Source organism: Pararge aegeria, chromosome 7, assembly GCF_905163445.1.
Source record: "Pararge aegeria chromosome 7, ilParAegt1.1, whole genome shotgun sequence".
NCBI lineage: Eukaryota > Metazoa > Arthropoda > Insecta > Lepidoptera > Nymphalidae > Pararge > Pararge aegeria.
This window is the reverse complement of record NC_053186.1, coordinates 8,388,477-8,406,310: the sequence shown is the minus strand read 5'-3', so window position 1 is coordinate 8,406,310 and position 17,834 is coordinate 8,388,477. Positions and strand designations below refer to the sequence as shown.

The window sequence follows — 17,834 nt, the reverse complement described above, 5'->3', positions numbered from 1 at the left end:
ATTAGCCTTCCCAACTGGCAGTAAAGCCACGACTAACATACATTTTTGCCTTTTAAAAAATGCTTACAAAGCATGCCTTAGGTAAGAGAAAATCTCACTCAAAAACAAGAATCATATTTCATAATCTTCGAAGAAATAAATAGTTTCCACATTTTCAAATTAATTTATGTTTTCCTTTCTTAAGAACAATAGCTTGTCTATGCAAGCTATGGTACTTTCTTGGATTTGGCATTTTTGGCGTATACGCGCTTACTAGATTAGTTATTCTCAAGTTTGAAACTAATTGAGTTATGAAAGTACCTGCAGGTTTAGCGCTAAAATGATTAATACTTCAAGGTGCCCGCGTCAGCTAAACACTTGCTCTGATTTGTAGGTAAACAGACGTAAAATTTTTAGTACGGATAAATCACTCCTGTCGAGAACGAAAGTGATTTTCTGCCTGGTTACAGTATCGAAGATAATGACGATAAACATAAGACTGTATTCTTTTCCCCAAAAATTGAATATAAATAGGTGCATTATAGTAATTTATGCTAACACACCAGAAAGATTGAGATTCCAACGTTGCATAAAGCGTTGGTGTTAATTTAGTTGGTTTAGGGTGCACGAAATTTAAAACTGAAAGCACCCTATGGCTTATTCTTTAATCCCCAGGGAATGATACGGTGATTTAAGGGGATAAACTGTTTTCAATTGTGCCAAATTTTATCAAGATCGATGGGGTGCAGACTTGGGTAAAAGACAAAGAAATATAAATAATTAGACGATATACACATATCAAAAAACTGAAAACAATATTTTATAATCGTGGTGTCATTTTGATCCGTTTTTGAATTTTTTATTTATTAGCTTAAACAAACAGTACAATTACACATAAGAATAAAGCCGTATTATTATATCACATAAACCAATGAAGTTTCCAGAACTTAGTATTATTTTCAATCATTCTATTGTCAATTCCATCTTCATCATGAGTTTCACAGTCTATAAATGTAACCAATATTGCATGGAGCACTGGCACAATTGATTGATAGCCGGTCACTACACGGTCAGCTGATGCGAACTATAGTAGCGAAATATAGGTGCTGCCATATTGGCCATTTATCCCTACTCCACGGACGACCGTCACGCGACATGTAACACACAGACGAAAAAGATTGAGACGATGTAAAAGTTTCAATTTAATAAACACAGTTATATATTTATAATGAACTTTTCCCGATTGTTGACAAATACCTATAAAGAAGCTATAACCGACCAGCGAACTAGGAGCAAACTGTCTACGAGGGAGAGAAAATAAAACGAAACGAATGTTTTAAATCTTGATTTAGGGGTAAGGTAAACAAGGACACCATTCATTTTGGTCCAGATTAGAAAATGTTGGCCGAAAACAATTATGCTGTATTTCGTTAGACCTTGTCAACTTTTACGAAGGCAAAGTCAAAGACAAATATTTCTTTATTCAAATAGGCACATATACGGAACTTTTGATGCGTACATGTAAAATATTACATAGAAGTGAGTTGATGGCGATAACTAAATTCGTCAACTTAAAACTAAAGCTACGAGGGTTCCAAACGCGCCCTGGTCTAAGAAGAAGCCCAAAATAAACTTAGCCGGTTGTTTTTTTGTTGTTATCACCATCTCACATTGACACTTAAAACTATTAAAGAAGCAGCCTGTGTGTGTGTTTCTTATTATGCTTCTTATCATCTAATTCTTCGTATGGGTTATGTTTTTGTTAAACAAAATAAACATACAAACTTATTACTTATCTGTTGAAAAATATACTGATGAATATGCATATATCCGCATACGTATATATGCATAGTTATTTAAAGGAAAAGTGGACTTAACAATTATGTCATAATCATTATCGATGATATCATAAAAAATGTTCAGGGGGACTACTAACAATTTAGCCGGTAATTTTATAATCTGAACAAAATTTTAATAATCGTGGATGACAATATGTTCTTTTCTCTAGTAGCTCAAAAGCTAGACCGTACCATATCTGCTATACCGTGATAACTCGCTCTTGACCAGTTGTTGAACTTTATCTCGACACGTTTCAGAAGCCTACTTGAAAAGTTTTAGTTCAGGGGCGTGTAGAGCTTCGGTCGGCAACGCGGATACAAGTGTATAGCAAGCCTTCCGAAATGGCCCGTCTATTTCAGGCGGAGTAGATATAGGGATGGGCGGGAATCGCGTCATACGATAAAATTATCGTGGCCTTAATGAAGCCAGCCGTAAGGCCGCCCAGGTAACCAGATATCCGTGACGTCGGCGTGACGTCGGGCTACGTCGGATTTGACCTGTTGGGCCCGATCTGTTTCAATGGTTTAATATCTTTGATCACGCATCAAAACTAATACTTCGCGAACCAGAGAACGGAACTAGTAAAGAGATTGCACTACGTACTCAACTACATTATAGAATTTAAGATTATGTAGTTTCGTAGTTAAACTGTGTACCTACTTAGTGTTCGACTACGAAACTATGTAAGTATTTAATAAATAGTAAATATGTATTACGCAGTATGCGATGATTTTTCCGAACTGGTTTATCCGTTATTGACTTATTTACATTTAGCCCTTGACTGCAATCCCTCCTGTAAGTTATGATGAATGCTAGGATGGTGACGGTGACGGTGGCTTACCTGTTGGGTGTGGTAGTTATATTAAACCCATACCAAAATAATCGGTTACTACGTGACGTCATACCGGTACCCTAAATCCCTTGACGGCACGTATTTGTCAGTAGAGCAGTAACTAACCGCGTCCGAAGCCCACCAGACCAATCCAGAAAAAAATCGGAAACAATAAATTTCCCAATTGACACCACGCCAACCACTTGACCATACGACGAATTTCGACTTTATGAAATTAATTTGAATTATAATTTTGACAACGATTAAATTGTTATTATAGCGAGATAGTTAGTACTCGTGAAGCTCGTAGACAAGTTTAATTTCTCACGATTGCGTTAATGTTTAACGCTCGGACAGCACGCGCACTTTATAGTTTTTTAACGACTGTTGTTGAATACTCACGTCGGACTTCCGTGTTCACAAATAATAATGTGATTTGCGTAATTATTCTATGATTACTAACAGCGTTCATACGTAGGCGGAACGGAGAAATTAGTTTTCTTAAACAGGTGCTCATGGTAACATTATATAAACCGTAATGCATATATTTGTGTTCGCACTCATGTTGTCATAGAAGATAAGTATATATAAGATACAAATAACCTTTTTATGAGGCCCATTTATTCAAGCGACGCATAAGGGTTAGAGTATGAGCGGGTAATGGATAGAGCTATACTCGGAGTATCTCTACGTGATCTTATCAGAAATTAGGAGATGTGTAGATGAACGAGTGTTATCGACATAGCTTTACGACTTCCGAAGCGGTGCGCGTGGGGCACATTAAGAACCAATGAACGATGAGGTCTGAAGGGAAGAATGGCGACCAAGCAACGGTAAGCGCAGTGTTGGTAGAAGTAAGGCGGACAGACTAAAATTAATCGCTGGATACAAGTGGCATAAAACGGTAGCGTGTGGAAATCTCTAGAAAAGACCATTCCTTTGTCAATCTCGTTTCTGTCTTACATAGGATGATGATGGTCTATCGCAGGTAAATAGTCACCCATGTAATGCGAAATCCTGTTTATACCTCTTGGGTCATATGAGTTCAAAATTACTCTATATTGCGCATTTTTCTTGTTATTTCATTAATTACATTTTCTGTTCTGTGTTATGTGTTATGTGTTGTGCAATAAATACTCTAACTATCTATGTCTTTTGAAATTGTAACGTTATCAATTTAATTACTTGTAACGAATCTTCATAACAGCTAAATACGTACAGCCGTTCGCCCCAGCTACGTTGCACTACGTAGTGATGCCGTACAAACATTTCATATTCCCGTTCTCCAGTCGCCACTAAATCATACAGCGATCATACAACACACAAATCATATCGAACACGCGCTGTCATCGAGTTGATGTACGATCAAACATTGGCTGATTGCGCATGTCATGTCGGTGAAACGTTCCCACTACGGGCGGTCTACTGCAGACTGCTTGGAAATTATTTCATTTTCATTACGTTTGTGTTAGAAAACCGTTAGGAGCAGGCTACACTAAAATGACGTCGCGTGGACATGGCACGGCCCTGACACGGAAATCATGTCGTTTTTTATCCCAATTTCATACACACAAAAATAAAACTCGTTTTACGAAAGAAATTTCCCATTTGTGAAAAAATAAATAGTTACCGTTTTTATGAGAAGTATTTAGGTATTTATTTGCTTATTGATACAAAATATTGCATATTATATAGATTCTTCGGACCCTAAGCCTTATAGACTTCTCCAGGGTACTGCACATTCATCTTAGATAACAGATATTTTAAAGCGAAACAACAGTCATCAGGCTCGCAAAGCAGGTATGCGATAAAAATAATTGTAGTTAGGGTATTATGCATTTTACGTATTCGGAATTGTTTACGGTTGCAGAAGTCATTTATGTTCATAATCGCACTGTTATCCAAAAATTATTTATTTAAAATAAATAATGTGCCTTATTTGCTTTTATTGTGGAAGTAAGAAAATATATTTTTTGTTAAACGAGGTTGAAATAGCAACACAACGGGCCCTAAAAATAAACATGGCAACATCATGATGTCAGGTAAAGTGCGACAAAACAATGCCTAACTATTCCGAATAGTTGAAAATGAAATTTCAATTTGGAGACATTTAAGTACCTGCAAACTGACCATTTACATTTGAGTATCGGTTTCACATTCGAGTTCCGTTTTTTATGAGTTAGGCAACAAACCAAGAACAATGCGAGACATTTTAATGTTTACGAGCTATTTACACGTTTTGTAGAATTAGGCGCCATAGTCACGCCAATCGCCGTAACCGTAGTCTAAGAGCTAGTGAGTAGGGCTGGGGCCTGATATTTTACGAAATTTACGTCAAACGCTGAATTTTATTATTAGACCGCAACTACAGCATCGTTCTTATGAAAGTTGTTACACATATATATAGTTGTTAGCCTTTTATTCCGTATTAGATTGTGGCAACCGTTTTTGGGTATTAAATAAATTCCTTTGTTACCTACTGCTTCACAGACGAGTAGAAATGTAATCTTTACGGAACAGATATGTATTTTACCAAAAGCTTGCATGCTGAGGAATTTATTATTTCCAAAAACCAAAGGTCTTCGCGAGACTTTTTAAAACGGAAACAAACGCAGTCGCGAACATCAGGTATTTGATTCTAAGGATACAGGATAAAAGCTTTAAAAATGCAAATGCAAAATGTTCGCAAGATTTGCGCAGTGGTTGAACCGAACGTAGGTAACAAACAGACCTAGTTTCGCATTTATACATTATGTAATCCTGGAAAGTATGGATTAATGTTAGTAAAATATTATAGCTCGGGCTTTTTTTTATGTTTATTAATAAACTGTTAATCATTCACCACCTCTCAGACTACAATGTAAAACGCAATTATTCAATTTGCTCTTGTTTATTTACACAGTGAGATACGATGTAACCTCTAACGACCTCCTGAATTGCATTATTTATACTACACTACATTTACACAAGAAAACAGTTCAGTTCAGACTAACTGTAATTATAGTTACCTACACAATCTTTGAATAGTGTCTCGTAGTCTCTAAAACTCGTAGAAAACCCCCTGTTGGTCTCGTCGCCAAGCAGTTCCATGAATTGATAGATTTTAAGTTATTTCTGTTGAAAATTCGCAGTATCAGCAGGGAGTTAAGAAATTAGCGTGGTCCACTGCGCGCACGTTTTAACCCATCAGTTAAGGATATTGTCACCCAGCTAAAGTCTACTAATTTTTGGAGCATCTATTAGAGAGGCCTTCGCACTGTTATGACGATGATGGGATTATTATCATTAGTTCATAAAAGCCATGCCATGCTCTGGCTTGCTCTCTTAAAGGTAAAAGCCGAAAGGGAATAAAAGCCCCGTCATGTTGCTGACATTTTGCCCACGGGTTGCTGTGCTCAGTTGTAGGACGCTAGAAAAACAAATATTTGATTCATCATCATCATCGTCATCATTTTAAACCAATCATCGGCCCACTACAGAGCACACGGTTCGGTATGTACTATTTAATTAAAAAAATTCAAATCACACATAGCTCTGAAAAGTTAGCGGTGGGATTCAAACTTGCACCCCCGAAAGAGAAGTCGAAGCCCTAACCACTAGCCCGTGCCCTGCTAGAAAAACAGTTATTTGATTATCATTACTAAATTCGTGATACGATTCTTGATAGCCGAAATAGAATTCTATTATTGTATTATAATTATTATATCCCACGTCTTTGACTTTAGGCTAATCTTTTGAGCCCACCTACCCGCATTGCAACTGCGTGGTGGGTCTATGCTGTCATCTTTGAGAGGAAAGCCTGTGCCCAGCAAAAATAAATTAATAGGCTGACGATGATAATGCAGAACACGGTTTTTCAACTAACCGACAAGCTGCAAATTCCCAATCGCATTACTCCCAATGGTGGATAGGTCCAGGTGCAGCTGCACTATTACGTGTCTTGGCGTCCAAACGCGAACTATTTCCACACCGAATGCCGCATGCCAAATCGTTCCACCGTCCACTTTCACAAGACCCCCTAATTCCTTCCCAGCGCAACGGATCCAAGACATCCCTCGAACCCTACGGCTCGAGATACACTGGTCGCTCACCAGACTAGGTATTATGACGTTGCAGTAATTTATGACCACCCGTTAGTGTATTATCGAAGCTATCAAGATTTCTCATATATTGTGTAGTGCTTTTAGATTTCTGATAAACAAATTTTGGTTATAAGATAAACCTTAAAAACTGAATCCCGAATACTCTTTAAGGTAATCCTGCGTGTGACCAATCACTGACGCGCCCATTTGAGCAGGTCCTGCGATTGGTCTCTTGCAGGACGCAAACTTAAACGCCACTAAGGACGAGGGCTGGACTGGAAAAATACATATTTACACGTGTTAACATATTTTTTATTACTAATAATAAATAATGTATTTTCAAAAAACTAAGACATGATCTCTCAAATAACTTACTAGCTTGTAGAGTACGGTGCTATTGGGGGAATTCAAGATTAGATGTATGCCTACTGTCTCGCCACGTGCGCGACTAATGACAAAACGATTTTTTTCGTTGTTGAAATTAGGATGTCATCTGCAAACCGAAATTGAGTGGACAGATAGCAAGGTAGTTGATGAGAGCCTTATGCGAGGACGTCATTTAGCAGAAGGAGGCCGCGGAGTGGGTGCGTGAAGAGGCTCCAGATGCGCATCCGCTCTGGCGTGCGAGTGGGAAGGAGACGGCGGTAATTTGGCGCTCGCCAGCTTATCTTGGAAGGCGGCGGGTAGCTATTGGGCTAGCTACCACAATACCTATGCTAATAATAGTAAGTAAACAGCTAGTATACCCACATCATCTCCCTTCTCCAGCGTGCTGAGCGACGCCAGTGAGGCCCTGGAGCCTCCGTGACGGCGCAGGGCACGTTCGGTCTCCACGCACTGTGTCAGGGGCACGCCGAACACGTTGCCCATGGGTTCTATATAGGAATAGAAAATAAATAAGATTAGTTGACGACCAAGCACTGAAGTTGGAAGGTTTATTTTTTATAGTAATAATTGACGGCCGGGCAGATGGCCCACCTTATGATAAGTTGAAACCCGACTATAAACATAACAACACTTCGCAGGGCAAGCCAGGACACATCCTGCCAATTTCTGCCCTGTGTTAATCAATCTAAGGCGCAGGTGTTAGGCATCATGTGCCTGCAATTACAGCGGCAACCACGCCCTTCAGACTGGACACATGGCTGCTTGACGGCAGCAATAAACTTAGCTAGCTAGCTTAGTAGTAGGTACTTCCCGGACGAGCGGTGTCACAAAAAGGTCTATAACTACGTGAGTGATGAAAAACAAAAAGTTTTTGCTTAAAAAAAGATAATGGCTACCCGTCTCTGTTGTTGTGGGCTTCTTGCCACTTAGACTACGACTTGTTTGGTATCAGGAGTTACTAGGTCGTAGACGTTCGTAGACGGCCCTCGTAGCTTTAGTTTTAGGTTAAGGAATTGGAGTTAAGTTATGCACGTCATCTAGCAACAATAAAAAAATATTATTAACAAAAAGGAACCGAATTTGTAATACAACGAAATAGCAAGCAATAAATATTTACTACAACATTTTTAAGTCAAGTAAAACATAGAAAGTTACTATGCTTTATACATACTATATACATAGTGACGAAATTCCGTATATTTTAATAAATGCGATATTCGATTATCGAAAAATGATACATTCAAAAATAGAATTTTATTTTTTTTACTAGGAACTGCAGAAGTGTAGACGAAATTTAAGCTTTAGAATGGTACTTATATATTATCTTATACAATGAGGATCCTATTAAGATTCTTATTGTACTGAAGTTTAAGTGTATCTATACTCGATAAAGACTTTACAATTGCAAGCGTATTAATGTTGTAAGGATACTGATAGCGGGTGTAAAGGCCAAGCTATTTCCGACCGGATATTCGCGGCGTGTTGACCCGCAATGTGGAAATGGCACTACATTTCTCTTAGCTATGGAACATTAATCCGTACCAAAATGTCTGGTATTTCATTTGTTTTAGAACATGTTCACCACACCGATATTGATAATTATAAGTTGCAACCTGAAGATGAACTTAGGATTAGACGTAAAGGCGGCTTTTAAGGTCAATCTAAGCGTAAGAAGCTTGTAGCGGGAAGAAGACTCCTTTTCAAAAAACGCTTAAGAAGCGCGTGCGACTTTTTTGCAGTACCTATGAGTGTACGGTGGCGATGTGTTAATATTAACTTTGCAAGAAATATTATTGTGAACCTATAAGATATGTGAAGTAATCTGGTTTATGTAGGTACGTCACATCACTTCTAACTTTTTCAGTCGTACCATCTGAATTCTTTATTTACGTTTACGAACGTTTATTTATTTTTTAACTGAGCAATGATTAATATTTTTTCCTTTATTATTTGGTTCAATATACTTATATTATAAAGAAGGACGTTTTATATTTTGTTTGTACACAATAGGCTCTGAAAGCACTGGACCGATTTTAATCATTTCTTCGCCAATTTACCCAGTAGTTAAGCTGAATTAAGGTAACAAACCAATAAGCAAACGGACGCACTTAGATATATTATTGCACCAGACTCAATGTATAAGGAAACCTATCATAAAATCAGTACGGCGCTCAAGGTCATTAGCGTGACCCCATCCTTAAGTAATAGACTCAATAATAATTTTGTGTTATGTATCACAAAAGTATATTCAATAATACATTTATATAATACGCTCTCATTCACGTCATGTAATCTAAATCTACACCCATAACACGTTCGTCATACGTGACCTAAAAACGTAAACACAAAAACACACAATTATTATCACACATTAAAAACTAATTTGCTTTTTAATTACTTTCATGTTTTCGTCTGCAGTGGGTGAGGGCTTTTAAACCTGACTGCGAGAGGATGGCGCCATGTTACGACTTACCCAAATTGCAACCCAAATAAATATAATTGACTAATGAGTCAATGACTAACAAAGACATGCATGACCTAAATATTTTTGGTAACCTGTTAGGGGTATGGCAATTATATTAAATCCAAACCCCTTCTCAGTTTTTGTGCGGCATCGTACCAGAACGCTAAATCTTTTTGCGGTACGTCTATGTCAGTAGAGTGGTAAGTAGCAATGGTCAAAGCCTCCCACAAGACTCGATCAGAGAAGATTCACAAATTATAAACTCCTAAATTGCCCCGCTTTATCGAACCCGGGAACTCCCATTTATAAACCAAAGCCTTCACCACTGTGGCACTGCGCCAGTGAGGTCATGAAACTACTAGATACTTTAAACTGTAAGTAGATACTTATGCTAACTATTGTAAGGTTACTTGAATTTTATTATCAAAACGAGATGATATGCAAATAAATAAAATGAATCCTTTTGATAAAAACAGTAATGGATTTGGAGTATTTATATTTGATAAGAAGGTGCTGGCACGTTGGAAAGTTGGAAGGACTGGCGACTAAAGCGACGCGGGAAAAAAAGAAGAAAAGGATAGCGTGAAAGGAGTGACATCGGGCGTTTGGGATGATTTGGCGAGATTTTAAAAAGGAAAAAGGGAAACGAATATATTAGTAAAAGAGTAATTATTTTAAGACTCTAAATTGGAAGTATATTGTTTGCGTAATTGACAAATTATATGATAGTGTATTCTGAAATTGGTTTTTATTTGGACTGGAATATTTTTACACTATAATCATGTATATTCGATAACAATACTTGTAACTTTATTTCACTGCATTAAATTAGTATTAGTGTATTTGGCTTAATTTATACAGGTACTTTTTGTGTAATTATTGTTTCGGTACTTTTTGTGTAATTATTGATTCTTTTTAGTACTTTTCCTACCGCTCATTTACTATGTCAACTTGTAATATTGGTTGCCGGGAATGATTTAGGACTGCCTTCAAAAACAAAATATATTTGATTTGATCTACCGTATTTGTGTAAAAATCCGCATTCCAATCTGTCATTCTACTGAATATTGTGCAGAGTTACCACAGGCAGACCAGTCTTTGCACGAGAAAACATCCTTCGATTTGCGGCAGGGTTTAAAAATATGAGCAATCGTATAATTTAAGAGAATCACATAATATATCGCATAATGACGCTGAATACGGTATATGGTAAAGTTGATATTGAGGAAAATTGGCACAGTTTCAATAAGAAGTTTATACGAAAACAACAAAAATAATGAACGCTTGTAGAGATTTTCACTATGCGATTGAGGAAAAATTGCGATGTCCATCAATTTTTAACCTGAGCCTTATAAAAGAAACCTTACGTCTATCTATCCGTCCATATCTCAGAGCGTCATAGATATCTCGGGTTTATGGTTTTTTATTGCTGTAATAATTTATTTTCTAGCTTCGATTACAAGATTAACTTGACGATTTTCTTTTTGGAATATCATGTTTTTTTCAACGAATATAATTAAGTATGTACTAAACTTGAATAGCGACGTTTTGTGTTGCCTATATAAATTTAAGAAGCAAATCATTATTTAGTCTTTAAAAAAGCGTTCGGTCGTATCATCTTTACAAAAAACGTCATTGACCCCGACCAGGCTTGACCAACAGGATAAATAAAAAAAACATTATTTAAATAAAAACTGAATCTGTCTAGATATACCTTTCTTAAAATTTTTCACGGTATTTTTTATGAATTTAGCCAGTATACTGAAATTGTCTTTTCTGTAATATCAATAAAGTTGCGATATCAGCAGCTTTAATATAAAGTATAAAAGGACGTAGGACATCACACTATTAATCTGATGCAAAATTAACATGCTTAGCTGTTTATTTGGCGTACTCTGTATATAATATTTCAAGTTTAGCGCTCAAGCATTGTAGACATGCATTGTCTATGCCTACCATTTTATTAATAAAGCAAATAAAATACCAGCATTATAAACATTGAATAATCCAATAATCTTAACATCTAATTTAAGAACGAAATGAGTCAATCGTTCAAGAGCCAAGAAAAATTATTCACATTGCATTAAATTAAACTCTAATACCTGATTTCCCTATTTCTAAATATCAGGTAGACGTAAAGCTGGTTTTTGGGTCACTTCCAAACACCAATTATAATATTTTATTTGATATTCTTTTTATAAAGTCTGTTTTGAATGTAATGCGTAACATATGTACTAAAAATATAAAAATAATCGCATTAGTTTTCAATCACAGATGTAAATAAACTGTAAGCGTAAACACAGTAAAGGTATTATAGGTTTCAAAGTCCTAGTCACAGATTGCCAGGAAGATCTTTCCATAGTGTGAGAAAGGCGAACTTTATCGGTTCGATTCAAAATACTCACGCGCAGATTTGCTACATGCATGAAAGGAGTAAGGGAATCTTGTTTCATTCATTATATATCTTGTACTGATAAGGTATCACAAGGTGTGGCTTTCTGTTCCCTAATGATTAAGTATAATAGGGTTTACCGCAAACATATGAAGGTTTCCAGATGAGGCCCTTGATAATGATTTGAATGCCGTCAGAATGCTCATAACATCCTTTCGGGAAAGATAATGTTGCTTTGGTAACAGCATCCTCCAGGAGGGGGATGCAGGACTTCCGTTTTCAGAAAAACAATCCGCAATTCGCCAGTCTCAGAACAGTACATTTGATCTCGACTTATCGAAATCCAAATTCGAAATATTTTTTTAGGGTTTTTACTTTAAAAAAGAAAATTATGATTATTAATAATATAAAAAAGAATAACGTGATGATTGGTTTATATAGATTTTTGATCTGCTATCCGGAAAGGTACTGAGAATTTCTACTTCAAAAAAGCGCAATTAGTGCTATATTATGATAATATATATGTTTAAGTATATAATAAGTATCTGTAATAGCGCATCAAACAAGTATGATTGCAAGGTAAATATATCATAGGTGATTTGGAAAATTGAAGCAGAAAAAGCATTCCAGCTCGTTGCGGTACGTATTAAAAAGGAGGAAACAAAGAGAGTTCATGTTCATTTAACTACGTAGAGCAAGAACCTTACGATGCCATGCATTTCTATAGAAGATGTGCAAATGTTACCAGATCAAATAGATCCGTAGCACTTTCCCGGAAATATATTTTGTAAAACAGTAGACAAGTCACCTTCTTTTCGTTTTGCTTCAACACTTAGTTACACTCAAATAACAAATTAGGGATGGCAACTGTTATTGTTACCGTAATCGTACTAGCATTCTTGTATAGGATTAATTAACCGCAATAGCTATTATACAGCTATGTGCTAGTAAGTCTGCTTCTGACACCGATAAAAAAGGTAACATAACCCAGAGAGACGTTTCCGATTGGCGGATTGTTATTCTTGCATAGAAACAAAACACATCCAGCGGACAATAAAGCTTGCTCGAGACAGAGTGAGCTAATGAATACATCACGGTGATTTATAACAACTTGTAAAACATTTTTATTACGCTTTTGCGCGTTGAGATAGTCCGTTCGCGGTTTTTTTTTGGATATTATCGGTAAACTGGATACACATACCCGTAAATCTTTAGGTCTACTTCCTCGTCCTGCTGTGTTCCTGGTATTGGACTGCCCATAATCTGATTTTTTATTATATACTTGACAATCCGAAAGTTTATAGACTAGGTTAGCATGAAAATTAAGTTTAATTTGCTATTTGTTATCCACGAAAATCAGGAGTATTTTCTCCACACAAAACAGATCCTTACTATTTCGGATATTTACGAAAGCGTTCCTGTGGTCCAGTCACTAGGTGATAAGTTGGTACATCGTGGAGCTTTAGTCGGTAAGAGTCGCATTTATTTTTATGGGATATCAACTAAGATAGGGTGCAGATCTTTACGATGCCTTGCGCTTTATGATAAAACTGTGTAGTGTTCATAATGTATAACAAACCTCAAGGTCGTTCAGCAGATTTCAAGAAAAAAGTCAAAGCCTATAAAGATAGATGGATGGACAGATATGCGAACTATCCTAAAAAGACTCTGTGATTCCATTCTTAAGAGCGGAACACTACGAAGTTTGGGCTAGACCATTTTCGCAGTGATGGCGTGATATATCGCCGCGCTGAGAGACAATCCTCAAGAGCCGCCGCTATATTTAACGTTTGTGTACGCCATGGCGCGGCGCCTACACTCACTACGGTTATCACGCTTTTGGAATTCCCGAGAATTTAGTCAGTCAGTCATCGCTTGTTGACTTGTTGCCGGGACGAGACGTTGACGCCAGAGAACGTTAGCAGATGCGTCTCTTTTGCTAGGTCTAGTTAAACTGTATTTTTTTTTACCCACTACAAGTTAGCCCTTAAGTAATCTCTCCAGGATGGTAACAGATGATGCAGTCTAAGATGATAGCGGACTAAAATATTAGAGATATGGTAGTTATACTAAACCTATGTCCCTAGTCGGTTTCCACGCAGCATCGTAACACTAAATGGCTTGGCGGCACGGCTTTGTGGGACTCATGTTTTATCAGACAAGACCAGAAAAAATTAAGATATTATAAATTCCGAAATTAACCTCGTCGGGCATCGAACCTGGGATCTCCCACTTGGGACAAGGGGGATGTTGGGACCCACGGCTTAAATACCTATAGGTTTTTCACACGATGTAGCAATAATGTAACGGTGTAATGCGGTGTTTTTGTCCACTAAAACATCTGTAGATTTGCTCAGAACATTTGATAAGCTTCTGAAAGTACGTCTTAAGACTAAAATACTAAAATCCTTAAACCATAGTTCTTTGATCATACCTGAATTCGTTGGGAGAGTCTGAGTTTACTCTTAAAGAGTTTTTTTTTCTGTTCAGTGCTAATATTCCAAATTAATAATATCATTATTTTTTATATCAACTTGCCTTTCTCCTTATCTCCATCCTTGGTCCGGCTCTGGTCAAAGAAACCCGTGGTCAACGCCTTCCTCTTCAGCAAGTACGCTCTTCTCTTCGGTTTGGTAGCAACTGGTGCCGTGTTATCTGCAAGAAAAAAACATTATTAACGCCAGCTTAATAAAAGTACGAGTGCTGCATGACTAATCTCTATTAAAGAAAGGGTGGCCAGAGGTCAGTGGATTGTTCATTTAGGTGACGTACTGATATTTATTTCAAGTGTTGTTGAAAGTCCCTGAAGTAACAGTATACCGGCTTAAGTGCTTGTGGAGGCACGCATAAAGGTGATGAGCAAATTCGATTTTCCAAATTATCACATCAATCGACTGATTAGCGCTGTTGCAACGCTGGCATTTAATAAATACGTTACTACTGCAGCTAGGTAAATCCATAGCCCATACCCACAAACACATATTGTTACAAAGAACCTCATTAAAGTTTATACGGTGGCTTTATAGGAAACAGTTTGGGTATTCTGTTGGATATCCCACAATATATCCAAGAATGTTTCTTCTTGGCATGGTAGGATACGACCGGTTGGAACTGAGGCGTACTGTAGCGTTGCACCAGTACGTGATCAATTTAGTTCAGGGTAAAACAAGTGATTCCTTTATGTTAGGGTCGATAGGTTTTCATGTACCGGATGGCTATGCCAGTGCGCGTCATTTGTTTGCTTTACCATGCCGCAGAACTAAATTGACCACGCACGCCCCACTGACTCGTGCGCTACGCTTGCTCAATGGCTTAACTAATAGTAATTCGGAACTGGGCATATTTCAAACCTCGCCGCTTCAGCTCCAAAAGCAAATTAAAATGTTATAAGAGAGTAATCTAAGATATCTTAATATATATAAATCTCCTGTCACGATGTTTGTCCGCGATGGACTCCTAAACTACTTAACCGATTTTAAATTAAATTGGCACACCGTAAGCAGTCTGGTCCAACTTAAGAGATAGGATAGCATAGATCTTTAATTATAGTCTCAATTTTATTTTATTGCAAATTATTTGTCTATAATTAATTTACAGTCACATGTTTTATATATATACTACTATATACTCATTTAAGGCTTAGCGATACTGAATACTTTTAAAACAAAATCAAACGCAGACGAAGTCGCGGGTAAGAGCTAGTTAATTATATGTTTGAATGTTTTGTTTATATTATTTTTTTGAATTACAATTTTTGGTTATTGTTTATATTATTGTTATTATTGTTTTTTTTTTTCTTCTTAATGTTATATAACTTATTTTTATGTTTTAATTTAATTTAATTTGTTGTAATTATTACTCGTTCATACATTCTTTTAATAGCCCCGGTGAGACGAATTATGCAACTGTAATGTCTTCACGGGGTGCGTTGCTAAATAAATAAATAAACTAAATAAATTATTGGGGACTTAAAGTTTATAATCGCGGGACAAAGTAAGGTGTAGGTATCACAACAACGAATTTTTACAATTAGTTCTCAAATATTCCTAAATTAAAATGATTTCCTTGTTAAAACATAAAGGGATATAAAAGCCAGCGTAAACCTGCACTAGCCACTATGCATTCCCTGCTAAGATTCTGAAGAATGATTAACATGCGGTTCGTGTGCGAGTGTTCTGGAGCTTAGGACTGGAACGCTAATTTAAAGTTTTTTATTCTAATTTCAAATACTCGAAGCCTAGCATATATCAATTTTATTTCTCAGACAAAGAACTTCGCTGTAGACCAAAAGTAATATAGCAATAAGTCATTGCTACGAAAATTCCAAACTGCCTTAAGCTATTCTTCGGAAAACACGAAAAACTCTTAGCGTAAGCCGTTGATAGAATTTTTATGCTTAAAGTTAATTAAAAAAGTATAAGTTATTACAAAAAAAAATGCTCAGTTACGTATTGGTGGGATACTAATCAATACGTTTGCTACAAACTTTTGTTTTATTTCACGGCAACATTGCAATTTCGACTAGATAGGTACTCGTTTGTATCTAAAAACTATGAAAACACTATCGAAATAGAAAAGCATTAAATCGTTTACGATAAACAAGCAGAGGTGTAAAACGATCGGTAACCTGGAGTGCTCGCAATTTGAAACTTGTTTTAATGGATTTTTGCGACCGACTGTGCGACTATTTGTTTGTTTTCGTTTAATTTGGCAAGTCGGATGCAAAGGTCAACGGCTCTATGCTGTTGTTTGACATCAGTATACTTTTGATCGAGCCAAGCGAGGTCTCAGAGTTTACTGTGAGTGACATTGCACTTCATCCAGAGCCAGAGCATGTGTCAAAGCCCTGCACCTTCTAAATTAAGGAACGCAGTGACCGCCAAACCGCTATCAGCGCGGTGAATGAATGCTCTAATTCCCTCTCTCCTATTGGACACTACTGTCAAATCCATCCAGAGAGGCTGAGAGAGCTGAGCATGGTAGAACCTACGTACTCTCATGCTCAGCTGAATGTCAATAGGCTAAAAGAAAGAAATATTTAGGATCCAACCTAAAATTTTTTTTTAGGTTGGATATTTTAGCCTAGTTTTTACAAAGGATAAAATTGTTTTTCCGGTACCTTTGATAATAGCCAAGTAGCAATCATATTTTTTACGATAATTTGCTTGTCTAAGGTTGATATTAAATGAGAGATAAAGGTGTAGAATATTTACTGCAAATAGTGAAGTCAATTGAAAGATTTCAATAGTTAAATTACTATCGATAATAAATGTAATTTATAGTACTTTTAAGGATTCCATCTATCATAAGATGATCATAACCCACATTCCATTTTACAGGCTTAGCGTTCAATGTAACTTATCAGCTATGACCCGGTCTTCGCCTCCGTCAAATAGCTAAATAAGGTGATAAGGCCGCCTTTTCATCTTAACACGATGTAGATACCTATGTCGTTGTTTTTCTTTGTATATTTTATGTCTGATTTGTTGCAATAAAGTTATAGTGTTTATCTATCTATCTATATATCAATTCTCTAACGCCACTGAGTATGTATTGTACGCATATTCTTCAGGACCGAACATGAAATGTGATAGATGCAACATATTGAACGAACGAACGAACAATCGTAAATGAACCTGCGCGTGCGTCGAAATGTTATGTTCTGTAAGATTTACAATGACAGTGTAAGAGCATTGTGACAAAAAATAATAAGAAAAAGACTCGACTGAATAAAAAAATGGCGATTTAATTTAGAATGATTTGTGTGCTTTTGTTCTGATAGTGGACTGTGGTGTCTAATTTAAAAACCTCGTACGTTGTAATGGCTTTTCAAAACAATCTTCTAATTGTTTTGGCATA

The 17,834-nt window shown here is 36.7% G+C and overlaps 1 protein-coding gene across 3 annotated transcripts in view; it reads right to left on the bottom strand.

Moving 5' to 3' along the window:
- LOC120625157 overlaps positions 1–17,834 on the bottom strand; it is a 50,879-nt gene that overhangs the window by 12,167 nt on the left and 20,878 nt on the right. For all 3 annotated transcript variants that reach the window (XM_039892124.1, XM_039892125.1, XM_039892127.1), the window contains exons 3-4: positions 14,514–14,630; positions 7,483–7,607 (exon numbers count right to left, since the gene is read on the bottom strand). In XM_039892124.1, the coding sequence (XP_039748058.1) occupies positions 7,483–7,607; positions 14,514–14,630 (242 nt within the window). The remainder of the gene's footprint in view (positions 1–7,482; positions 7,608–14,513; positions 14,631–17,834) is intronic.